The sequence below is a fragment of the Pithys albifrons genome, chromosome 9 (genome assembly GCF_047495875.1).
Source record: "Pithys albifrons albifrons isolate INPA30051 chromosome 9, PitAlb_v1, whole genome shotgun sequence".
Lineage (NCBI taxonomy): Eukaryota > Metazoa > Chordata > Aves > Passeriformes > Thamnophilidae > Pithys > Pithys albifrons.
In genome coordinates this window covers 20,063,347-20,089,348 of record NC_092466.1, presented here as the reverse complement: position 1 = coordinate 20,089,348, position 26,002 = coordinate 20,063,347, and the positions used below count along the sequence as shown (strand labels likewise).

The following is a 26,002-nucleotide window of genomic DNA, read 5'->3' as shown; positions in this document are numbered from 1 at the left end:
AAGCAAGGTTAGGCCAAATGCATCAGACAGTTAAAGGGATTCCAAGATTAGTGACCTCCTGTAAACAGCCTACAACGTGGTATGGATGAGAGGGGAAAGGGGACAGCAAGCCTGTATGTACAAGAGTCTGCATAAAGTACATAGGCTTGTTAGCCCTCAAGTGACCAAGCTGCTCTCTACAGATGGATTTATTGGAAAGTGTTATCTGCACAACTCTAGCAAATCCATGCAGGTGAAAAGTCTCATTTAGTGGCTCAAAACTTGAACAGAAGACAATGTTAGGTTTCTGTTTTTCTCATGGAGTACCCAGTGCTCATTTGTAACATGCACTTCCTGGCAGAGAAGTGTTAACTATTGTTATTTTTACAGACTACATTAGCTGCTAATATGAAATACCTCGTTTTTATCTGGTGCCAAGTCCTGCACCGAGATTGTTAATTGCTTGATTCCATAAGAGAAGCTGTACCTGGTATCTGAACCCAGTCTTACCCCAACATTAGCTCAGCAGGTTGGCAGCTGACCTAGACAAGGCATGGTAGTGAGTTTTGGTTGTTTTCAAGTCATGATGCAGACATTCTAAACAAGGGGTAAAGAGGCAAATAAGACATGCAGACAGATCAGGTTTAACAGACTCCATTTACTATTTATTCACTATTTTGCCTATAGATCTGTTCAATAAAACAAACTATACTTTATGTAATAGATTACTTCACTGCAGGTATTGCACAGGCTATAGTCATCTGGGCACCATGGAAACATAATGGCATGAGTTTACTGTATTCTTTAAAAATATATATAATTTAGCAGAATTAGACTAGCGCAGGAGAGTACTAACCATTTTAAATGGGTAATCTCATTTAAATATCCACAGTCATCTCACTTCAGCTCTACTGAATTGAGAGAATCCAGAGTATTAGTACTGGACATGAGGAAGGTCACCTCTCTGCAACACAATCCCCTTCGCTACTGGCCTCCAAAGGCATTCAATGGGTCATCAAATGTGCTGAGGATCTTGCTTTCAGATTTTGCTTCTGAGGTTGGTTGGTAAGGTCTGGTCTTGGGAGTGGTTATCTTGACTTGGCTGGTAGAGAAGATATCATCTAAAGAGGAAAAAAAAAAGACGGATTTTAATGGGAAGTGACTGTTAAACAGAAGTAACATTGTACATAAGAGACTCCAGCACACAGCACTGACTGCGCCAAGGACATTCTGTGATAAACAAATGCTTTCCTGCTACTTGCAATTCTGGATGAATTTGTGAAGACATATGTGGGAGCTGTTAGCTGTAAGTCAAATTAAGATTTTTTTTTCTTCTCCATAGGCATAATACTTGTACTTTATAACCTGTTCAAGCTCTCATAAGCATTTGAAAAGAACTAATAAATTAAAGCTCCACAATAAATTCCACTGTGCAAGTGCCAGATAACATCCCTCTTATCTAGAACATTAGTGTATGAGGAACCTGAGAGATCCAAGAGCTACGAGGCTGTTGCCAAAGAAAATCAGAAGAGGAAAAGATGGTAGTTGCTACCAACTACTGTGTCAACATGCACTACCCATGAGAGTCTAAACTACAGCACAATAAGAACACAACATAAATCCCTTGAGAACAGAGCACTGCTAAGATGACAGCTACAACCATCATCCTGAATATTCAAAAAGTCTGTCTACAGTCTTAACTCAAGATTTCCCACCATCTTCCTCAATACAAACACTTCTGATGTGAATAACTAGGACTACAAAATGGAAAAATATCACACTGCTATTAAGGCAGAGTTTTCTCCTGAAGGACAGCAACATGTAGAAACTAAACCCTCCAACATGGATAGGCTTGTCAGTAGCAGAGCTCACAGTCCTGCAGTTCTTGCTGTGGCTAGTGCTGCTTGTGTTCAGGACTGTGCTCACGGAAAGATATGAAGGTGCTGCCATACACATGCTGAAGTGTTGCTGTGAGGTTTCCTGAGCATAAGCAACAGCATATCTCACTGTAAACTAAAAACTTAGGATACTCAGATTATGCAGTTGGTTATAAATCCAAAAAATTGCAAGACAGAGCTATTGAGGATCACTAATGACTCACAAGGCCATTGTAACTACCACATAACTGGTCTTGAATCCCTATTAAGAAAACATGGGTGTTATATAAGTAATAGACACTTATTAGTCCAGAATATAAAAACTATTATTTCAATCTTCTTTAACCTTGAGCAGAGACCAAGCCCAGAGTGGTCTATCACAATGTGTTTCCTGTCTCTTCTCGCTACTTCTTCTACTTCAGCATGTGTCTGCTATTGTGCTGATCATAGGGATTACACAGGAATAATTCAGGACCACATTTTGGCAAAAGAGGAGCTTAGAAACGCAGTAAAACAGAGTAATCCCCTACTGGCATCATGCCAAAGCAAGAAGCTATCACATGGATTAGCTTTAGAGCAGAGGGGAAGTACAGTGTGCGCCATAAGCAGTAGAGGTATCACTTCCATTTAATAACAAGGCTTAAGGAACAGAGAAGTTTTAGCCATGGAAAACAGTTATTTGTCAACACAAGCAAGCTCAGTCACCATTTTGCAGACTGGCAGAGGTGACACCAAGATATTTGTGACACCAGCCATAAGGTCATTGAGGAGCCTAGGAGGATAAAGAGCTGAGGAAGTTTTTCTAATACTGCTTCCTTAAGCCTAACACAAACGTAGTAAATAGAGATTGGAGGGTGTGGCAGGACAAAGAAAAACAGTCTGCAGCCTCCAACATCCCCCAAAATGCACAGATTTACTGTTTCATTTGCAGCAGAGAGGATCTTGGACAACAATACACAGCTCTGATAAAGTGCTACCACAATCATTTAAGCCAGCCCTTAATGTGAAGTGTAGGCAAGTGTCAGTTCCACAACTCTACTGCCAGCTGGACATCCTCATCTTCAGGCACCTGCCTACACTCCTGTTGCTGTGCTGGAGCTCCATAGCTTTGGGCACCAAAGCTGTGTACCTATGGCTGCACCACTAAGCAGTCACCACTCTAGTGGAAGATGAAGTCCATCAGATACAGAGTGCTTTAAATGCTATAGACATCGAGATCAGATGTGACATCAAACAAGCTTTAGCACAAGAGTAGCTGTCAAAAGTGGAAGTGCAAACAACAGGCTCTGTTGTGCCTAATTTTCAAGTGGCACTCTACAATTGTTTTTTCAACATGAAGTCTGGATTTTTGTGCTGAAATATTTGGAAGGGGTAAATGTTTGGGAAATTCTTTCATTTACTATAGGGTATGTGAAAAAATGTAAATGATTAAGCTAAGAATTTTTAATCATTCAATATATATTTCAAATATCTTCCTAGCAAACCTTTTAAGTCTTATATTTTATATTGAGAATGTTTTGAAATCTCAACATATTCATCTTCTGGCAAGTTTTTTTTTACACATTTACAGACTTCAACCAGTCATCCTATCAGGCTGCAATGCTTAGTCCAAGTAAAACAGCAATAAGTCAGATTCAATTCCATGAAATGAAGACTTGACAAGAACCAAAGGTAGAAGAAGGAATTTTTTGTCTTGTAAAAGAAATACATGCAATCGCAAAGAAGAGCTATAAACATGAAAAGCCTGAGAACAAACACAGTGGAGGATCAAATTACTTTTAGTATCCTCACTTTTGGAGAAGAAAGAAGCATGCTTTACATCCTTTCACATTACTACATGCCACTTTTCCAACAAATTATACGCGGCAAATGTTTGCTTTCAGGAGTAGTATCTGTAAATTGTCCTGAGTACATGGATGTAAACAAAAGCTTATGGGCTCCAAGGTAGTGAACACAATAGTGAGAGTAGGATAGGAATAATTTGTTCATATTTGGTCAATATTTGTTCCCTTTTTGTATCAGTGACTCATCTGAAAGTACCACACAAAAGGTTGTGCAAACTGAAACAAAGAATGTGTCTCAGAGCCATAACAACATGAAAATAGTCTCTTTACTGCTGACAAGTGTAATTTTCTAATTCCTACAGGTGAGAAAATCCCTACAAAAATTAAACTATCCTTTCTTTCAGAACAATTTTATATACTGTCCTAAACCATTTAAATGCCGTGCTAGTTCTACAAATCTAGGAAGTTCTTACGGAAGGTTAAAATCCAAAGGTGACCAGAGAGAGATTTCAGAGCAATTGAAAAGTTAAAAGAAAACAAAGGGTTCTAAAACATCTGAGATGAAGGCAATTCAGGACAATATTATGAGATTAGTAGCAAGATATTTACTTACACATACACTTACCCATATCATCATCAAATATGGATTTTTGTTCAACCTTTTTCTTGGTCTTCTTTTCTTTTGGTTTTACAGTGAGATCCGCAAAAATATCAATGTTATCATCAAACAAGTTAGTCTCTGGCATCTTCTCTTTCACTTTGTTTATTGGTTTAATTGCCTCAGTAGCAAATATATCATCCTTGGAGAAAACAGAGAGATATCAACCCACAACACACTTCAAAACAATAATCAGGTTATCTGTACACAGCAGGTGAGATGTTTAGAAGACTGACAGCCTTGGGCTTCTTGGGCTTGTCAGTCAAAGACTGACACAATGATCTGAGAGGTCTTTGCTAACCTCACTGATTCTGTGATTCTCAAATGTGAGAAGTTTGAGTACCTCTTCCTCACAGAGCATTTGGAAGAAGTGCCCAGTGGTGCATTGTTCACAGAGGTCAAGTATTGCACAGAGAGACCTGTATCAACTGCCCAGCCCATCAACTTTATTCTTTTTTTTAAGTGTTACTTGAGCTGCTGTGCATTGAATAGACAGTTAACAGACAAGAACCAAATACTTTATTACTCTGAAAAAGGTATGTTGTCACAGCACATTCAGTGACATGCCTGCTCTGTGTTAAGGCTCCACCTTTTAATCCACTGCTGCTAATGTGGGGATGAACAACTAGAGAAAGGGTTTCCACTGCCCAGCAGCAGAGGAGGATTGACAGTTTACTTTATTATCTATCTTGCACACCCTATCCTACTCAGCAGCCTCCAGTAAGCTTGTGTCTAAGTAGAGGGACCTACATATGGCCCTGAGGATCAAAAACACCCATGTGGTAGGTTCTACCATTACCTCAAAAATATCTTGGGCAGTAGGATTAACAGCTTCGAGTACAGCAGATTTCAACTCTTTTTTTCCAGTTTTCTGGTAAGTGAAGAGAGAGTCTTCCTCTTCCTCCGAAAAAGGTATAGGGCTGCTTTTTGTTGCAGATTTTTGTTGTACAGACTGGAAGAGATCATTGCTGTCCTGATCACCCAGAATAGACAGATCAGGCTTTTTCTCCCCACCCTTGATGGTTTTTTTAGTGACACTATCTGGCATTCCCTCCTTTAACTTTGATTGTGTAGCTGGTCTGGATGTTGAGCTGCTTGCAAAAAGGTCTTCTGATTCAAAGAGATCATCCCCATTTTCTGTGGATTCTGAAGGCAGGAGTTTGTTTGTCCCAGCAGACAAAACACTGCTGTGAGCTGGTAGTGACAAGCCAGAGAGAAAGCCATTTTCCTTGGACTCTGCTTCAGCAGCAAGAGGCTCCTTTATGTTCACTGCTGTTGATGTCTGTTTTGGTAGAGAGAATTGTGATTCTTTAGTACTGTCCACCTCCTCTCTCACTCCAGACTCTTGGGCAGCCAGACGGCGGGCCATTCTGCTAGGAGGTCTTCGTTTTCCTGTAACCCTGATCCTGGTCTGCAAGAAAGGAGTAAATGCAGAGCAGGATTATACATAAGGAAAAAGCCCCACAGGACATTCAAGCTTGGAACAGTTTGGAGCAAGGTTAAGAAAAATAAGCCAGGACTTTCAATTTGCTGCCCTTAGTCATTGAACAGCAGGTAGAACGGTGTACAAAAGCAACAGCACTCACAAGTAGAGTCACAACACAGCAAGTCACTCTAGTCCCGTGGCTTTAGGTAATAGCTTAGTCTGACAGCTTGGTAATCCAGGGGCTTCTACAGTGCAGTTAGTCTGTTAAAGTCATGACTAATTATGTTTTCCACACAATTTCATTTTATGCATAGCCTATGGCAGTTAATTGCTGCTTTTAAGGAAGCCCCCCCTGCAAGTTTCCATTATAGCCTATACCATATCCCACATGGACAGGAGTACTTATGTAAACTTACGAAACAATCAGTACAATCTCCTCTTCCCTTTAGTTTATTGCTCTATGCACTGTTCTCTAAAAGGACAGCCAGAATGCTGGGGAGGTTGTTTCGTTCCAGCCTTTAGAAGAAAGTGCATTTGGCTGCATATATTTACAGCTTAAACTCAAACTTGAAAGCTTGAAGAAGCAATGATATGTCAGAAATAAAAACATGTAACTTGAATCACAAGAAGCATTCATTGTACAGTTACTGAGATGCTTCTACTCATTACTTCTGTAAAGAAACGTGCATCATCACTACACTAAAATGAACATTCAAGGTTGATCATATGCAGCTACAGGCACTCTATTCTTTTGCAAGCCTTTCTATTTAAATGAATCACAATAGAGAGCATTGTCTGTTGTTCAGGACATGCTGCTATTGGAAACAACTATGGTAATCTATTAGTCTGATGTAGAAGCTTCAAACCCATCACTAAAGGGGTCACTGTGGTGATAGCTGCTGCATCTTCCTAAGTCATCTCTGCTGCTTATCTAGTAATGAACAGCCTCATCAGTACTAAGGAAAGAAATAATCAAAGTTAAGATACTAAGTTACCTTACTCAACTTGCTGCTGCCAGGAACTGAAGAGACAGAAAATCATAAGCACCCAGGTGAAGTCTACATGGTTCACACTTATTTTTTTACAGAATGACTAAATCTTTAATTAGAATATGCCTTTTGCAGTCCATGAAGTAAAAAGTATGAGTGAAAAAAACAAGCAAGTCAGGAGGCAGAGATTTGCCATGTCAAAAGCTGTAACACTTCTTTTGGTTTTGTCTTTTTATGAAAACAAAGGTTTTCTTTGAAAAAGAATTGAGAATGACAGTTCAGGATGGCATGACATTTTTATCCACAGAGGAGGTAAAGGTCAACCTACAGCAGTGATGTGTTCTTGATCGCTTGTCAATAGTTAGCCTAGCAAGATGCCTTTTTTATGTTTTTTTTTTAGGTTGGCATCTCCTGGGATAGGACAAGATATACATTCAACCTATAGGGCAATGCACTGTATTTGGAAAACATACACAGGTACTTTTAAAAGGCACAGAATCAGGCATATGCATAAGTCCCTTACAGAGCTAAGTATGTAGTAGGCTTCACTTCCTCTTCAGTGATCCACACAAATGAGAGAGCATTAGATTTTCACACTTCCATTTAGATTCCAATAAACCACACTGTTTTCTCTCCTCCTAAATACCGAGGTTACCTTATTGGCGCTGTGCAAGGTATCCGCTTGCACAGGCTGATCAAAGCTTACACCTGGTTCTTCCTTGTTTCCTGCAGCAGAGAAGACTTCACTGTTCTGTGCATCCTTGGGCTCGTGTAACGGAACGTCCAGCACTGGTAAGGGGGACTTTACAGTGGAGACCTTAGGCATTGCACCAGGTAGTAAGGCTGCAGGATTAATAGCTAAGTTAGCCTACAAAACAAAGAAAACAAAAACATACACACAAAAAGAGATCATGTTACTACAGCTCCAGAGCAAGCATGGCTCCAGAGAAGTAGTAAAAACTAGTGTGTCTGGACATTCAAGTTCTACTTCCAAAGTGCCTGACTTTTCTCAGACCTATGAACTTCTATGTCTCCCACATTCTCTGTCTCACTAAATCTGTAAAGTGGTCAACACTGTTATTCTGTATAACAGATTCAGGAACAGCATGGTCATGTTATGTTAGACCAAACACATATGCACCTCAAGCATTTGGTCTGAGGACACAATAGTTGTGACTTTGAGAGGTACTGTGACATAGATAGTTATTAGTTATTTCATGTCAGAAGAGGGACATAACCAAAGCTAGTAAACAAGATCCCTACATAGAGGTCTCTGAACATACCCTTATGAGTCTCTAAACATACTTAATAGTGCTGAGAAGAATAACAGTTCAAAGAGGAACCCACCCTCTACCTCCCAAATGGAGTAAATAGTGCTTCTCAGAGTCAGCACTGAAACAGGAAGGGGAAATAATATTAAACATGCAATACAGCAAAAGTAATCAAAAATATGCATCTGAAAAAAATAATAATAATATTGCAAGAGTAAGGTAAGGAAGCAATAAGATTTTGTTTCTAGGGAAAGCCATCAGTAAGGCAAAGAAGATTATATTTCTTTTGAAAGTTAAAATGCCAGTAAAGTTAATTACTTGTAGCTTTCCAATCCGAGATGAGGGCTCTTTGGTTTTAATGGGAACAGGACCTGTAGATTTCTGCACAAAATTACATTGAATTAAACAAGTGGACAAGTTGTTATCAACCAGACCATAGTTTTCACTTTAACACATTGATAGAAAGCAGCTAATTGCTTACCAATGTCTTTTGAAGAAACCTTGTTATCATCACATTCTAGCACTAGAGCTATAGTCACTCAGGTTTCAGTTTCAGTTTCCCCCATGCCATGGCCCCATCTTCATTATCACATTTCATTCCACCTTCCTTCTACCCAGTATTATACTTTGCCATAGTAACCCAACAAATTTCGCCTTCTCCAGGTCACATCTACCACCTGTCAAATCAAACCATGACAGATACCCTCTCTCCTTATTCTGTCCCCTAAAATCCTCGAAAGCCGTATTGTCAGATCTAACAAACCTTTCTCTTTGTAACTGGCTATAATAGGGCCACAGACTTCGACAAAGCCCACATGGAAGCCAATAGGGCTTCAAAATTTTATCAGTAAGACTGCAAGGAAAACAGCATCAGAGAAGTGAGTGTTTATGGAAAGTAGGCCAGCAGTGCCAGAAAGAAGACTAGACTAAAAGAAGAGCAGCTGTTTGGTCTCAAGACTTCGGTCAATTCTAAGACTCAGGGAATGAATTAAACCAACTATGGTGCTCTTCCCAGGACTTGCTCACCACAAGTTTGTAGTCTACATGCTTTGGTGAGCTAGACTGTACTGCTGTCAGTATGATGGGTGGTTGAAGTTCCTTTCAGCCATGTTGAAGTAACTGGGGGTTTGCAAGGGTTAGGACACTGGTTTGATAGCATGATAGAGGAATCCTGGCATCTGAGTAGATTTTTTCCACTTGAAAGCATGTGGTATTCAGCTGAATCTCAGACAGTTTGAGACCATTCCTATATCAGGCTATCAATAGCTACAAAACCCAGGAAGATAAGCCTGGTTCTACACTTCAAGGAACACTTACCGTAAGAGAAGACAGGCTAATTAGTAACCCTACAGACTTGCTCTATGTTCATCAGACCAGGGGAGAAAAAAAACCCCAAAACCACTCCCTATAATGAAAAGCTGATCTCCTACACATGAAAATCCAACAAGCAGATCTGGTAAGGCACAAGACAGAACTCAGATCCAGACTACCTCTCCCAAAGACTCTTGATTCTGCAAGATTAAGGACAGGAGTAGGAGTCTTGCTTGCTCCTCATAAAGTCAAGGTAAGATTCCCAACAGCCACAGATTTTGCTGCATGCCCTGATCTTTCTCAGAAAAACTACCTTTAAAAAATCACAGTTCACCACAACAGACACTGGCACTTCAGAAAAGAAACAACCACCCATTTTCAATCCAATTGGACCTAAGGTGAAGCTCTTCACTGCTTTGTAGTTCTGTAAGTGTATGGGCAATGAATGAAACACTGCAGCCACAGCATTTAAACTTCTTGATAGTAACAGTGCACCTGCTGATAAAGCAGAGACAAGTTCAGCCATGTTTTGCAGCCAGTGAATCCCCAGGCATTAGTTTTCATCTTTCCAAGATGCTTATTTAAAACTGGATGATACATCTCCTTTTCAGTTGCATGCTGTTCAAGGCACAAGATTTAAGTACTTACCTCTGTAGTTGCTGCCTTCAGAGTCTCATCTTGCTTGGCACTTAAAGCATTTTCTAGAAGGTTACTGCTCTCTAAGGAAGGGCTTACACTGGTCTGAAGAGTTTTCTTCTCGGCTATTTTCTGAAAGCATTAAGAGCACAAGTCAACACAAATCAGGTAAAAAGCATGGTGTACAGATCCAAAAAAAACCCCCCAAACCCCAAAATAACAATCCAAGCAAAACTTTTTAAAATCTTGTTTTTAACTGAACAAGAAACTAGCCACATCTTTTGTGTACTGCACAGCAGGCATTGCCGTTTGACTCCACAGAGCAAGGGCCTTTCACTTCTCCATTCCTTTAGCCTTCCTCAAGCTTTGCTTTCTATGCTAATGATTAACAATGACAGTTCCAATAAACTTTCAAAGGCATGCATATTTCCTCATACACAGGGCAGCAGCGAACATAAAAGCACAAAGCTAGCTAAGGAACAGTGCTATTTTTGTGTTTTCCAGCCAACAGGCTCCATATATAGCTCCCAGGCACTAATTACTTGAGATCACCCTTCCAGGGTCCTCAAAGAAACTGTTTCCAGGAACTATTGCCAGTGTCCTATCCTAACTTCCAGCTATAGACATAAAAACAGACTAAAGTAAACGTTGGGTTAAACTTAATTAAGCTAAAAACATTTAGAGTAGCAGTTTGGAATGAATGGTAGGACTTTGACCTCAAACCACCTGTAGTGCCATCCAGTTTATTACTGCAGCTTCTAGCCCTCTATGAACAATCCAATGATTCACGAGGATTTTAACATCTCATCATTACCTTAGATCAAACCAACCTGCAGAAACTTGAATATGTAACTCGTAGAGCAAGGCTCATCAGTCAAGCATGAAGGACAGGGAACCAATATTACCAAGTTAAACAATTAAATAATATAAACTCTACTATGATTTCTGCTTAGGTGTGTTCTCCTACACCTACGCCAGTCCCAGTGGTACACAAAAAGAAATAGAATACAATTCTCTCACCCCAGCTTTGGGAGACCTAATGCATCTGTTTATTCCCTTTGTCTTCAGAGTCACAATGACCATTTCTACTCTCTCAAAAAAGATTTGAGAAGTCAATTTCTTGCGGAAATACATAAGGAGAAAATCCCTTGCATACACGTCTTTCCAATGTCTTCTATATATGCCATTTACAGTAGAGGAACAAATACCGGAGTTTTAGCAGTACTGAAGAGATCATCCTCATCATCATCTCCAAAAAGCCCTCCTCCAGATGATAGATTCAGGATACGGTTTGCAGACTAAAGAAACAAAGGATAAAGAAAAGATGTGTTACAGATCTAGAGCACAACTCCTTCAGCCCATGAGGCCTTGAACTGATATTAGCATCTGGCTCTCCCTTGAAATCACTGATTTTAAGCTGTGTCCAAACAAGGAACATAAGTAGGCTGTACACTGCAAAGACTGTTGTTAAATAGGAGGTTCAGAGGAGGACTATGAACTCACCATTGACTTCTTGGGACTGGCAAAGAGATCAACATCTGGATCATTGTCCTTCTGAAGTTTGTGACTGAAGAGGAGCTCTTCATCTTGAAACACCCCAGTGCTTTTGGGCCGAGCACTTTTCTCAGAAGCCTGAAAGGAGAGGAGAGTGGTCCACCCAGTAAGAAACTCCCTCTTTAAGGAGATTATTTTCCTAGTGATAAGGCAGGTTACAATTAACCTGAAGCTATACTATGACTCTGGTCGCAAAAATAAAACTTTAACTGCCAGTTTTATTTTGACCAAATCTGCAAAACTTACAATGTACATATCTGTATTTGCAGTTTGATTTCATAAGAAGACATTAGCCACAAGGTATCTGTGTGTGCTGATTTAAGATCCAGCTGCTACTATTTATTGGTAAGGACAAAAACCAATCAAACAAAGAAAAGGCTTACAGAATGTTATTATGACTGTACAATAAAGTTTATATTCCTGTAAGAATTTTATGACTCCAATATTTCAGCTAAGGGTGCAGTACGTAGACGTGAGAGAATCTCTTTAAATTATTTTCTTAAGGTACCTTTTCAAGGAAGACTAAAAAGAAGAATAATTTAAAATAAAAAAAGTTGAAGGCCTATAAAGCTGTTATTGTTGATAGACTCCCTGTTCTCTTCCTGTGAAAGCAAACACACCCCTACAATGAAGAACAGAATATACTGTCTGCTTTTGGCAAGGCCTTGTACTTTCAAATTGGCTGGGGGGGGGAAGGTTGAAGCTATACCTATCACCTTATAAGCCTTTCACTACGTGGCAAAGCAACCAGTATCAGATCCTTGAACACCAAAACCAATGCACTTCTATGATCATGGTCACTGTATGCACCCAGGTCTGGCTTTCAGGCAAAGGTCCCACGCAGTGTCTTGGTAGGGGCCAGTTTCTGTTTCACCACTCATCTGCCTCTTCAGGAAAAAACTCAAATGCAAGGACGCCTCTGAAGAGCATGACTTAATGTCCAGTAGCATGACACTAGACACAAAATTCAGGCAGAAGGAGCAGTTGGCAGAAAACTAAAGTCTGATTCCCCCCTTCCCCGTCCAAGTCTACAGGAGCCCCAAAGGGCTGCCTACTAAAGCTAACTTCCAGTACACCCTTTTTCATCCACACACCCTGTCCTATGATTTTACACGGTCACACTAAAATGACAAAACCTGGTAGCACACTGTAGTATACAGTAGGTGCTTTTTGACATGACTTCAGATTTATGGAGAAAGTTTTGGTACATTTGCATTAAATAGAAACAAGAACATTGCCCTGGGTTCAAGGATGTTGCTGCAGAAAATGCGAAGTCCGTCACTTGATAGTATACACTATATCAAGAAAGCCAGAGAGTAAGAATAGGGCAACTGGAGGCCTTTTTAAAAAGTGACTACACATACTTGAAAACCAGAAGTAGACACAGAGTTAAGATAATTCTTGCTGAAGCTTAGTCTGTGGGAATAAATGTAGCAAGCAAAGTGCAACAATATAAAGAAAATAAAGGGACAAACCACAAGGCTTAAAACTGCACATCCTTCTACTTCCTAGTACCTCTGACCTTGAGGAGTAACCGAGGAGTCAGCCCCATACAGCAGACATCAAGTAGCTGCATCAAAACTTGTGTACAGAATTTCTTATCATACTAGCATGCAGCAAAAAGCTTTCAAGTTAATGGGACAGGAAAATTTACAAAGGGATTCAGGATCATGAGGAAGAGCAGGAATAATTTCTCACCCAAAAATCTGGAAGTCTAGAAATTGACAAACATTAGCCTCCAGGGCATGAAGAGAAGGGAAGGTAAAATCAAAATCCCTTTTTGAAGTAGCAGAGGTAGAAATACTATTTTCTAGTGTTCAAGAACTTCCCTAGACTCACCACACCAATTTCTTTCTGTGCATTTTTAACACCATCATCAGCATCCAGCCTCTCCTCTTCCTCCTCCTCAAACAAGCTTAACACTTTCTTAGCTTGGCTCTTAACATCCTTCTCCAGAGCTGGTGGGGATGTTGCAAACAGATCTGAACTGCCAGCTGGCTCTGAGGATATTGCTGCAAAAGGCTCCACCAATAAAAAAAAAGAGAAAAAAAACACATTAGCCTGTTATTTATTTCAGGTTTGCCAAAAAAACCTGCTAAGCTTTCTTGGTTAAATACCAGCAGTGGTCACAGTCCTGCAATTCATTACCAAGCCAGCAACTGTACTCAACTCATGCATAAGGTGTGCTTCTCATCCATATGTCAGAGTGCATGTGCTCCACAATGCTGCACTGAAGAGCTTTGCCATTATCTCCAAGTTAACTAGTTCATACAACCTGGGATTCTTTAGAGTGAACAGCACTACCTGAATTTTGAATGTGCTCAGGACAGTGAAAAGCATGATAACTATGATGGAAATTAATCAGGTGGTGATTCCCCAAGAATCACTCAGTAAGACCATGCCCAAGGTAGCTCCACTGAAGCTTCTGCAGTAATACACTCAATAATACACATCTGTACTGTTCTGTAACAGTACTACCCACGGGAATTCACAATCCTGAAAGCCACACCTACCAGGACAACACCACTTTATAACTCATGAGACATTATATTTAAACAGTGTTACTGAGCTTGAAGAAAAGCCTACACACTGGTATAGCCTCTTTTTAAAGGAAAGCTCTGTTCATGTGAGTAAACATTACCCAAACCACTCTGGAAGAAAAATGAAACAGATTCAGCCCACCACCTTCCCCCCCCTCAAAAAAACAACCTCTCATGGACATCAGTTAGAAAACAACTTTTAAATGTCATTTAATCAATCTGCTGTTTGACTGACAAGTGATTTCGCTAAATGGAGACAGTTACTCCCTCCTTAGCAAAAGAAGAGGCAATCCAGAAAAATATTTGTCCCAGAGCAGCACTGTTAGATTATGTTTTTTTAATAACTGAATCATTACCAAACTTCAGAATAATGTAAGAAAATCCCTCACTTCTTCCTTTGTTTGCTGGCTTGCAACATCTGTTCCTCTAGGCCCAGGGGCTGCTCCAGGCTCTTCTAAGCACCACAATGTATTTTTCATCTGGTTAGCCTCAGATGCTCTATCTGGCAGGTCTTCCTTCTCTTCTTCATTAAAGGTAGGTGATGCCTGTGCTGGTTTTACTTTCTCCTGCAAAATTTAAGGAATGCTGGTGACACAAAATTGGTGGGCATATAAAAAGCATATGCTGCTGTGGGATAGCAGAGTCTCAGTTTGCCTTCACCAGAGGTCTAGGACACTGGCAACATGCTTGACTTCTATTTTCCTCCCATGGGACATTCTGGTTTGTTACTTCCTTTCTACTATAGGTTTTTGAATCTGGTTGAAGAGTGCTAGGAAGCACACATACAGGAATCCCCACTACAGATACAGCAGTATTAGACCTTTTCATCTCCTACTCTCAATTCCAAAGCACAAGCAGACAGGCAGTATACCATGGGCTAAGCTCACACGACAGAGGATGGCACAAGCACACATGAGAGGGCCAGTAAGAAGCCTTTTGCACATCTGAATCAGCTTAGGAAGCGTAACACAAAGTGTGAAGCCCAGGCTTCAGAGTCAGCAGTAAGCTGTTTGTTCCTTTTAGCAGTATTTTAGGGTTTCAAAACATCCTCAGATACGGCTTTTAGCATAAATCCAACAAGTTTAGGGTTAATGGTCAAGAAAATTTTGAAGTTTTTGCTAGGCTAATGGTAGTAAGAACTTACATATAAGAGTACAGTATTCCTTCTTCCCATTCCCAAATGGCTAGAGCTACTATAGTCTAAAATGAGTTAGACCTACAGTCAGTATGCAACAAAGAAGATGGACTATAAAAAGACTAAGTGCTCCATGTTAGTTTTAAAAAATGAGGAGTTACCACTGCAGTCTTAGCAGCTGAAGGAAGTAGCATTGATTGGGAGCTGAAGAATGGTTCTCCATTAATAGCATCATCTTCAAATAGCAATGATACCTTCTGTGGCTTTCTTTGGCTGCAGTGAGACAGAAGAGAAAGTGGAAGGTTCAATGCAAGAACTTCAAAGGCCATGCACTGAATCTGTTTAAAAGCATCACTTAGGACCATCATTTACAGCAAGTGGTCCCAGATATAGCACTTGGCTTCCTCACTGTGTCAACAGTTCTATCATCCTCTCTCTTGTCTGCACAGCTTTCTGCAGAAGTGGAGATAAAAAGAGATCAAGAGGATTTTATATCACAGGCATATAAATGGAGAGCCCAATTCAGTGGTGGCAAGAATGATCCACCACAGGCGCAAAAAGGTCCAGAGCCCAGCCCTGCCCGTTCCTAGTCACACACCTCTACTTCCTCCTTAGCATCAGTAGCAAGGGACAACACCTGCAATATGCCTGGGTGGGTCCATCTAGTTTTGAGGGGACTGGTGGGCTGTCCTGAAAAAATCCCTCCCCACTCCCTTTCCAGGACAGTCACCTCTCTTTAGTGATTGCAAATAAATCCTCCTCATCCTCTTCCTCAAAAAGGCTTGTCTTCTTCACATCTTTAGCTTGACTGACAGTGATAGGTGGTTTTGCAGGGTCTTCTTTTTGGTTATCTTCAGAAGGAAGTTTAGCTGGCTTGGTGACATTCCAGTGTTCCTTAAAAATAAGGAACCCTTAAGTTTTTCTTTGTCTTGGTCAAAGCCACTTTCCCATCTTCTCTAATGAGCACTCCATCATCTAGGCAGTCCTTTCATCTCTCTACTAGTTTACTTTCCTGCCTTCACGTTAGCCACTGTAATCTGACATTGCTCAGGCTTTGCAGAGAGCCTAGTCACCTTTTGGTCACTTACAGTATTAGTCCAGCAAAACAGGGTACACACACTTTATTATAGCTGCTTTTGACAATTGAGGTCAGTGTCAACTGCAGTCACAAGAGTAAGGTCACTCAGTAGAACCTGATCTGAGGCACTTTAATTAGCAGGTTTGACATATAGGGGAAAAAGAACCACCACCCCACCCCCCCCCCAAACAAACTCTGCCCCCACCCTCAAAAAAGAAAAAAAATCAACACCCTTATGACACCTCATTACTAGAGTGCTTGATGCTGCACTTATTTCCTTCATAGTTCCCCTGCCAACCCCTCCTGCAGCTAGCATTTCATCAAGCCTACACACTGAACAAGATTTTTCTCTGTGTGTTTTGTTATTCTCAGCATTTCATATGGTTTGGCCCAGTTCCCCACCTCTGTTTGTCCCCTTTCTGAAAGGGCCTACAAGCATGTTAGAGTATAAACTCGGTTTATTCTACATTCAAATAGTAATGCATCTAAACATATTACTACTATCCACTAAAAAAGAAATTACTGGACAAGAAATGAAAAATAAGCTCTATGCAAAAGAGTAATTTTGTGAGGTGGGAGGGCTAAGGAGAGTCTGCATTCTATTCACATGAGCTAATTCAGAGACTTTCCAGACAAGTTTTTAATTTAGTGTCTCTGGCTTTCATTTAAGATGAAGGACAATACCTAATCCATCCCTAGAAGAGAACTGCTCTCTGAGAAGCTGTGTTATTTATGTTTCAATTTCCCATCCCCAGATCTGAACAAAACAAAACAGCCAAACAAACAAAAAACCCCACCAAAACCCAAGCAAACAAAATACCCAACAAACAAAATCAGGTACAAAAGAAATCCACCCCAAACCCCTAAAATAATCAAAACCTCAACACATATCTATCTAGAACTGCTAAACTTTCCTTAGGGAAATTAAAGCAGTAAGAGCAAAATTATTTTTTCCTTCTACTGTTTTTAAGTCAGATTTGTTGGCAATAGCCTCCATTTGCTATTAATCTTTTTATAAATCACATGTAAAATACTGGTTTTCTCCTCCACATGACTTCTGTTACCTAGATCCTGCAATAATTTGCGTCAAGGATCAGACAGCCTCCTCAGCTGAAAACAAGTCACAGAATTGGAGCAAGCATGGCATATGGACACAGCAGTATTGGCCTGTGGTCCCCATCTCAAAAGTTTTTTACTTTGCTCAGCACAAAGCCCAGTAACCCCTTTCAGAAAATCTTACTCCTCAGTACCTCCTCATCACTGCTGAATAATAAGCTGGAGGCTTTCTTGAGAGGCCCTGACTGTTTGACTTTCTCTTCTGGAGGCTTTTCCTGCTGCTTCTTCGCAGGTCCCACACCAAAGAGATCCTTAAAATAAAATAAAATATTTTTAAAAACTCAAAAGCCAAAACCACAATGAAAAGCTCTCTAAAAGTCATCAGCATGCAAGACACTGTTGCCATCCACTTTCATACAAGTAGGATACAAAAATGGTGTTTTGTGAACCTATTTTGAAGACAATTTCAAGTGTAACACAATATTCTGGTACAAGGAATTCTACACATTCAGCATTTGATAGACTAGAAGCTTGTAAGAACATATCCTCGTTCTGGCCCACAGATTCTCCACCGCAGGGCTTGACTGGCAGCCAAAAACCACCACTCAGCAACTCTGTTGCACAGCACCTAACACAATGGGGCACTGTTTCTAATCTGTATAACGAAATAGAGAATGAATCCTATTCTGAGAGGACAGGCAATAGGCAAGCTGAACTACCACTGGGCAAGATCCATGGCTTTCCACCTGAAGACACTCATGCAGATTATTATGCAGGCATCAGAATAGACCAAAGCATATGTTGATGTCACCACCTAACACTTATTTATGCTTTTTTCCACTCGAGTTCTAAAACACAACCTTCTTGCAGGTACCAGAGACCTTATCACAATGCAAAATGTCTCACCAGCCTGACTGTTGCTTCTGAACAGCCCCTATTCAGAAAGGTAAACTGAATGTAGCCCCTCCTCAACACGAAACTTTTGCCCTGAGTCTGAGTGCCCCGGCTTATAGCTCTGAGTAGGCCTCCTATTTGCCTCAAGTTAATACTCTGGGGTAAGTTAACTCACCATGAAGGCTGTGGGCCCAGAGTTGAAAGCTCTTTGGAGGGTGTATGGGAGGGAAAACAGGGTTTTTTAAAAAAGATAAGAAAGGCACACACTAATTCAATTTTTTTAAAGTTTCTTGCACAAACTGCTCTGATCTCAGTTTCTATACTAGCAGTCACAATTCTTACACACTGCAGAGTGAGGAAAAAGGAATTCAACAGCCATGACAAGAGAAGCAAGATGTCATCCATGTACCACAGGTCAGGATAAAACAGCTTCTTGAAGCTCATATCTGTTCTACTGCCCAGTGTTATCTAGTCCTGTCAATCACAGGGCTTTGACTGACTTCAAAATACTACAAAGATACCAAGAACTTGCAAGACTTCCTGCTACTACTCTCCTCCGCAATGTTGTCCACATGCTCAGAACTGCTACACAATGCAAGTCTAGTGCTCCAATTGCAAGCCCAGTGTTGTAAAACTCTGGATATCTCCTGCTGCATTTGCAACAGGCTGGGCAGGTAGGTTCCTACACACAGGCAGTATAAGGAAGTGTACTTACCTCTTCATCATCATCAAACAAAGATAGTGGAGCTTTTGCCATGGATTTGGTGGTGGGGAGAGATGTAGCTTTGGACTTCACAGTTTTACTTGATGAAAACAAGTCCTGCGCAAACCAAAGAAATGTCACTTTGCAAAGCAATGCAAAAAGTTTCAGAACTCAAAAGGGGACATTCATGTTTTACCTTATAAAAAAGGTGTTTAGTGTGCCTGTAGGTAGGGAAAGATTGTCTTACTCTGATGTATTGATCACCTGCAGCTGCACAGGGATTTATTTCCCTCAGCTTTGCAGATTGATTTCTAGCTGAAAGCCAAAACCACAAAATTAAACATATGCAGTCTTTCATGATTCTTGGATTTGCTGCTCCTTCCTCTCTTCAGGCTTTCAATTTATGCCTGTGTGTACCACACAAATTTAACTTCCTGAAGACAGGGAAAACAATTAAAAGATTCCACTCTTGAAGCAAGAAGGAACTTTCAGAATGGCTGGGAGTAGATGCATGGATGTCAGATTTCCCAATCCTATAAGACACATAAAGAGTCCCCAGATATGGGTGGATTGAAGTCAGGGTGACTCAGATCCCAAAGATTTCTGTAGGGATTTCTTAAAGAGATACTCACTTCAGAATCCTCCTCATCAGAGAAAAGACCCCTCTGTTTTCTTGGAGCTGTTGCAGATAAAGGCTTGAAGTCCTCACCTGAAGATGGTTGACTCTATAAGACAAATAAAGACGCTGCATCAGCATCTATTTAGATTCAGTAAGGGCAGGCACATCCTATGACCCTGCCCTGTTTCCACCCAGGACAGGGTTAATATTTTGCAGTAGCCAGGAGAAGGCATGGCTAGGACCCAGAGGTTATTCTGTACCACCTCACCTCATTTTCCAGGAACAGGAAAAGGGCGCTCTGCTGGATCAGTGCAGCCTGGCAGAGGGAGTGGTCAGGTACTCCCTTACTGTCAGGGGGTTTCAGTGTGAATCCATACCCCCTGTCACTAGTACTGTTGCTGTTACTGTTTCCTTTGTTATCTCATTGCTATTTCCAGTAAATTGCTCTTCTCTCAGCCTATGAACTTTACCTTTTGTGTCTCCAATTCTCCTTTCCAGCTCACTGCAGGGGAGGGAGAGGGAGGGACTGAGAGGCAATGTGGTTTCAGTGGTAGCACTAAATTGGGGAGTACCTTTCTTAAACCTCGACAGACCCCTTATAAGAGGCACACTGCTGGAAAAATCCCAGCAGTTGAAGGGACAGAACACAAGCTTGTCACCCACGGGCTGAAGTCCAAAACTCATGTGCCAATCAAGCTCCTCACATGCAGCCAGAACAAGTGACTTGCAGATCTTACCACAGGACTCTCTTCCCACACCATCCTTCTCAGTAGAAGAATGTGTTCAGCAATTCAGGCCTCCTGAGCCAAACAAAAACCTTGCTTCTAACAACTTGCATTTCATAAAGGTAGAGGGCAGTTTGTGCCAGCCATCATTTCCTGGCATTACCACAGCACACCCCAGCCTGCCACCAGCTATATTGCCATTAAACTTAGAATGATCCCAGATCCAAGCACTACTGTCATGAAGCTTAGCGTATAAAACAGCTCTCATTTCCTGGCAGTGCAGGAGGGGTGCTGCAGAATCAGTTCTCATCCTCTCCTCCAGAAAAGTCAAGTGCTGTGAGATCAGAGTAAGAGCACTGGATGACCTCCCACTACCATTCTTGCTTCATTGACTGTGGATACTCTGGCACTGCAACAGAAATAGAAGCTGGCTTTGCCTCTGTGCTCAGGTGCTTGTCGTAAGGCAACATGGAAAAAGTCCTACAGCAATTTGCATTAGACATCCCCAGCACTGTACACCTCTCAGTCCAGAGGGAGGAGAGTCACTGCAGCTTATTATGTTCCAATATTCACTGGACAGCAAATAAGTATAAAATAAGGGTATACGATCTCTACCATAAAAACAAAGAGCATTACCACTTTCATCAAGGCACTGTTCTGAAAGTGGAGTGGGTACTAGGAGGTTCCTGTACTCCCTGTGTATGTGCTCAGGACCACATTTAGAGCTTTCTACAATTTAAAAAGTTTTCAGTTGAAGAACAGCTTTTTAAAATCTCCAAGGTTTGTGTATGCTTAGGTAGAACTGTGACATCCACCTTCCTCTCCCATAATACACATAAGCAATGGGTTTTACCAGGTAAGTAACCAGCGTTTGGTGTAAGTACAGACACAGTCTCCACAGCACAGAACTGGGACACCAAAGGTTCTTAACTCAGGGTGGTTGCCTTTCAGCCACAAACTTCATAAACACTTTTTATTATCAGTGGCTTCTCATTCTGCTCTCATTTCAATCCTGCCTTAATAAGATTCTTTCAATCACTGCCCACGAAAATAACCTGAAATAAAATTTAAAAGGCACAAAGCATTTAAGGAACCTCAAATACTTAGGTCATAGAAGACACTACGACCGTAGTCCTGTTTCACAAATATGTCACTTTCATAGCGTTGTATGTGGATAGACAATGTCAACTGTAGTAGTAACTTTTTCTTACAACCTTAGTCATACAATTCATTTATATGCCATTACCTTTTTTTCCATTACTGTCTCCCTATGGCTTTCTGTTTCTTTAGTTGAGCCAGCAGCCACAGAAGGAATGGCAGATTTTTCCTTGAATAAATCACCTTCTTCATCATCATCAAATAGGTCAGATGTGGACTTGACTACATTAAGAGACAAAACAAACAGGAAATGATGAATACACCACTGAGCAAGACGAGATAGCAGCATCACAAAAGATACCATACTTTTTACAGATGACCAACATCAGGAGTCTTTAAAAGACAAGCTTTCGAAGTGAAACACCACTTACCTGAGAGCACTGGTGATAGTATGCAGTCAAGCAGTTCAGTCAGCTGGCACCTCTAAAGGCACTGTTTAGTACTGGCTTGGCTCAGGCCTAGAGCCTGTATAGGGAATGTTGCACACAGGGACTCAAGGCTATGTGAATAAACCCTGTACCAATTCCCTGATTCAAGTCTAAATATACTGCCCTAGCAATAGAAAGAGCCTCCTTAGAGAGGAATGTCAGTGAAGAGCATGTCCAAATAAACTGCTCCTATATCACTCCAAGGAAAAGAAAAACACAAACAACCAAAAAAACAACCAAAAAACACAACCCCCAAAACTCAAGCAGTAATAGCAGTAACGCAGGTTTGAATTTCATAATTCATTGGTTCTTATCAGTTTGAATTTTGATGACCTTCAATGTTTAAATGTTTAGAGGTACCTGGATCTGGACGCTTTTTAGTTGCTTCCACAAAGAAGTCATCATCATCATCATCCTCAAATAGGACAACTTTCCCAGGCTGTTTAGGAGTTTTCTCTGTGCTCTGTGCTGCAGATTTCTTGCCTTTTTCCCCAACTACATTGGAACTAAACACATCACTTCCTCCTGCAGGTCAGATAGGAAGAGAAAAACCAAAATAACCACACAAAGATCACTGCCAGAGTTACCAAAAAGCTGAACTTGTGCTATAGCAAGTGGCATCAGGCAGAGTTTTCATCTCAGCAGCATTTAAGGTGCTCCTGAAACAATGCCACATCAACAAAGCATTAGCTAGACACATCCTGATAAAGCCGAGTCACAGACAGATGGCACTTCACTCTCACTGCAATCACTTCTTCCTGAAACCTGTTCATCTTCCCTAGGAACAGCAGCCAGGTTCTATGTTGAAGATAGAAGGCCCAGCAGTTCCACACTGTTGCCACTGCAGACTTTCCAAAGCAGAACCCTACTCTACTCTAGTACACCATTCTGTGGCCCAATAAAAGTGGTTCTTCCCAGGAGCTGCACTTGTCATGTGAGTCCACTTGCAGTACTGCAGGACAAGGTGCTTGGTCCCCACAGTGACAAACTAGAGTCAGCCAGAGCAACTGTTTCTTCCAGATCTTGTGTGGAAAGGTCTGGCTTCAGTGATATGTGCATGGCAACAGATTATCTGCAAACACTTCTAGTGGTTTGGGCAAAAATTGGCAGCCTGATTCTAAGCCTGTCTTTTTTATTCTTATGTATAGATGCTTGAAAATTAGAGGGGGTGGGGACATACTTAAATTGAAAGTTTGGTAGAAAGTAAAACAACTGCTATTTGGATAAAAGTCAGTAAACTGCATGAATTTTAGTCAGCAGCAGTTTATTTATATATATAAAAAAGTTTTATGCAATTAGAGTGCCATAGGATTGACAGGAATACAGCCACAAAGCTTGATTTATTAGAGATTCTTGAGTTCCTAAACAAACTTCACATGGAAACATGTTTATCAAGCAATTTATAATAGTAAAGGAGCTTCAGTCTTGTTTTTTCTCTGGTGACTTAAGCCCATCTACAAGTTACTGAGAGGGAGCAACTGAAGACTTTGAATAAATGCTATATATAAGTTAATTCCTCATGAACTAGAATAGAATACTGTTAGAATGATGAAAAATTCATTGCCAATAAAGGGCAAAACTTAAAATTAGGGCAACTCAGTCAGGTGAAGACCCTACACACTGACAGAAATCACTGTCAGTTGATTCAAAAGGACTAGTGACATGTATTTCTTCTCATTGATCAGCTTGCATTCTGGTATGAAATAGGGATCTTAGTACGATTCTTTTTTATTTTTAGCTCCAAATTATAGATTTGGTCCTTCCCTGTCTATGCAGGTCCTCCTGTTGAAAACCAGAGGAACAAGATTGGTCTTATTTACCTGCACCATAAAAATATACAGACTTGATGTTTAAACAGTTTTTCTGCTAACCCAAGGGAATTTGATTAAATATGAAAGATCAAAATGCACTTCCTTCCCAGCGTATAGATGGAAGATGCGATTTCATGCACTGCAGACTTCAGCTATAGATCATCAGCTGAAGTGATACACATCCTTAAAAGTTCGAGAACAACACTGGAAGCTGACAGCTGCTAATACCTGCCATCAATGACACCTACCTTCAGAGCTCCTACAGAATCCTGATTATCCATAAAGCATGCTGCAGTTTAGGCTTAGCATGGCAGAAGCACCTGTATATGTCACTAAGCATATGATCAAGCAATGCAGTGCTGCTGTATTTAGATAGTTTTCTTCTTTAAAACCTCCCTAGAAGGTTTTAAAGAAAAGAGCGTTTTGTGCATGAAGCAATTGGCTATTGAATAAATCATACCTGGAAACAGAGATACTGCACCTGCAGGAACTTTCTTTAAGGACTTTGTAGAGGGTGCTGAAATCATAGGAAGTACAATACAAATGGATGCACTTGTTTTATGCTGTCAAGAGTCTTCAGAACTCTCCCACAGAAACAGGAATCCAATAAATTTTCTGAGCTGCCTTTTTTTTGCCTCAACAATTCAGAACTCTTTACAAGTTCTACTTGAACTTCTGTTTTTTTGCAGATATGTAACAATCTAACTATTTTTCTTCCATTAAAACTCCACAAAACAGCTCTACTGCACTCCAGCTGATAAACACAATACATGTTTACATACAGCATTATTTACAACAGTTCACATTCACACATTCAAAATAATTTCAATTCATTTCAATACAATACACTCAAAACCCATATCTGAAACTTCACCAAATACAGTTCTTCAGTAAAAGCTACTCCAGTACAGAATGTGTGCTCAGAGTGCATGTGGATTACTCTGCAAGAAATCTATGCCTCCCTCAAACCCACAACTGGATCCCGCAAAGTACTCTTCAGCTGCAGGAACGCAGTGCATACAGAGAGCTCTGCCAACATCAGTAGGGACATCCTTTCCAGGAGAGTAGGTGTGTGTAACAGATCACAGTGAAAAATACACACTTAAAATTCAAGGAAAACACAGCTGTTCTCTATTAAGACTGGGGAGGAGAAGAGACTTGCCAACAATTACTACACCAGACTTTCTAGTTTGGTAACAAAACAGTCTATCTGCTAGCCATGATAAATCACAGCAGGACTACAGAAGGCAACAACTGGTTCTTACCTTCACTTATTGTGACTCGCTCCTCTCTCTCTTTTGATTCTTCTCCTTTTGGTGCTTCAGCAAAAAGATCACTCTGATCATAGATGAAAATGCAAAGGGAGGGGGAAGTGGTGAATTTGTTTTTTGTAGGGAAAAACAGATGCTGATTTTTCCATACCGAATATCCACTTCTAAGTTAAGACAGAGGAGGTGATCACCACTCTCTTCTCAAAAGGATGTCTGCAAATACAGACTTAAACCTAGGTACTCAAGTGTTAACTTGAGTGCATACATTCAGAAAAGTCGCTATCTTCCAAAATTCAATTTACACTTGTTACTAGTCTGTTTGCTGAAGAGAAGGAATGACCTTGTATTTGCACATCTTCAAGGGCTTACACTAATTGATCTACAGCTGTTCAGGTCCTGAATACATCCTTCTAAGCTTTCCTATTGAAACTTACCCAGTCAGCTTTGAAGGAATTATTCAGATCAGGACAAGAATATATTCCTGACTTCATGTAGTTAAGATGAATGGTTGATATTGTTGCTAAGGAGATGTTAAGATGCCGTTAAGTGTGCAGAGAAATACATTATAGGTCTAAAGCATTCAGGACACTCCCACAGAAGTTCTTGTGTTCAGGTTGCAATCGCCCTGTACCGATCTTACCCAACAATCATAGTCTCGATTTCCAAGAAAACTCCAGATTGTTTGAGTACTGACCACTTAATTTCTTGAAGGCCTCCCTCTTAGGGGAAGTTGGGTATGAGAGCCTGCCTACCTCAAGACTCAAAATGCATGGTCTTTGTATAAACTTTGTAAAAAGAAGGCAGCAAAGCTGCAGAAAGAGTAGGGGAGTGCAAGGCTGCAGCAGAGATGTCAGTGACCAATTGTTCATTTGTCAGTTACTGTTTGCCTGTTGACCTACTGTGTGTCTGCCTTCTGGTACAATACAGCTCCCTCCAATGCACAAGGGAAGTGAAGCTAAGTTATCTTTCCTAGATGTTTAACTTTCAGATAACAAAACCAAGAACAGCTGTATGCAGGCAGGTAACAATCACAGACAAATCTGCTTGGCTGTTCTGTGCCTACAGGATGAAGAAAGTAGACTTAGTAATAAGTAACCAA

The 26,002-nt window shown here is 40.7% G+C and overlaps 1 protein-coding gene across 4 annotated transcripts in view; it reads right to left on the bottom strand.

Annotated features, from left to right (window-relative positions):
• Positions 1–617: 617 nt before the first annotated feature.
• LOC139675976 (WASH complex subunit 2A-like) overlaps positions 618–26,002 on the bottom strand; it is a 35,909-nt gene continuing 10,524 nt past the window's right edge. Inside the window, exons 13-31 of one of the 4 annotated variants that reach the window (XM_071564278.1) lie at positions 24,898–24,970; positions 24,093–24,149; positions 22,182–22,346; positions 21,482–21,615; positions 19,524–19,616; positions 18,904–19,008; positions 17,489–17,605; positions 15,891–16,054; positions 15,322–15,433; positions 14,415–14,591; positions 13,325–13,513; positions 11,435–11,563; positions 11,140–11,229; positions 9,944–10,063; positions 8,303–8,365; positions 7,369–7,581; positions 5,098–5,709; positions 4,266–4,440; positions 618–1,100 (exon numbers count right to left, since the gene is read on the bottom strand). In XM_071564278.1, coding sequence (XP_071420379.1) covers positions 964–1,100; positions 4,266–4,440; positions 5,098–5,709; positions 7,369–7,581; positions 8,303–8,365; positions 9,944–10,063; positions 11,140–11,229; positions 11,435–11,563; positions 13,325–13,513; positions 14,415–14,591; positions 15,322–15,433; positions 15,891–16,054; positions 17,489–17,605; positions 18,904–19,008; positions 19,524–19,616; positions 21,482–21,615; positions 22,182–22,346; positions 24,093–24,149; positions 24,898–24,970 — 2,925 coding nt within the window. In that variant the 3' untranslated portion in view covers positions 618–963. The remainder of the gene's footprint in view (positions 1,101–4,265; positions 4,441–5,097; positions 5,710–7,368; positions 7,582–8,302; positions 8,366–9,943; positions 10,064–11,139; positions 11,230–11,434; positions 11,564–13,324; positions 13,514–14,414; positions 14,592–15,321; positions 15,434–15,890; positions 16,055–17,488; positions 17,606–18,903; positions 19,009–19,523; positions 19,617–21,481; positions 21,616–22,181; positions 22,347–24,092; positions 24,150–24,897; positions 24,971–26,002) is intronic. The other 3 variants (XM_071564279.1, XM_071564281.1, XM_071564280.1) reach the window with 3 other exon arrangements.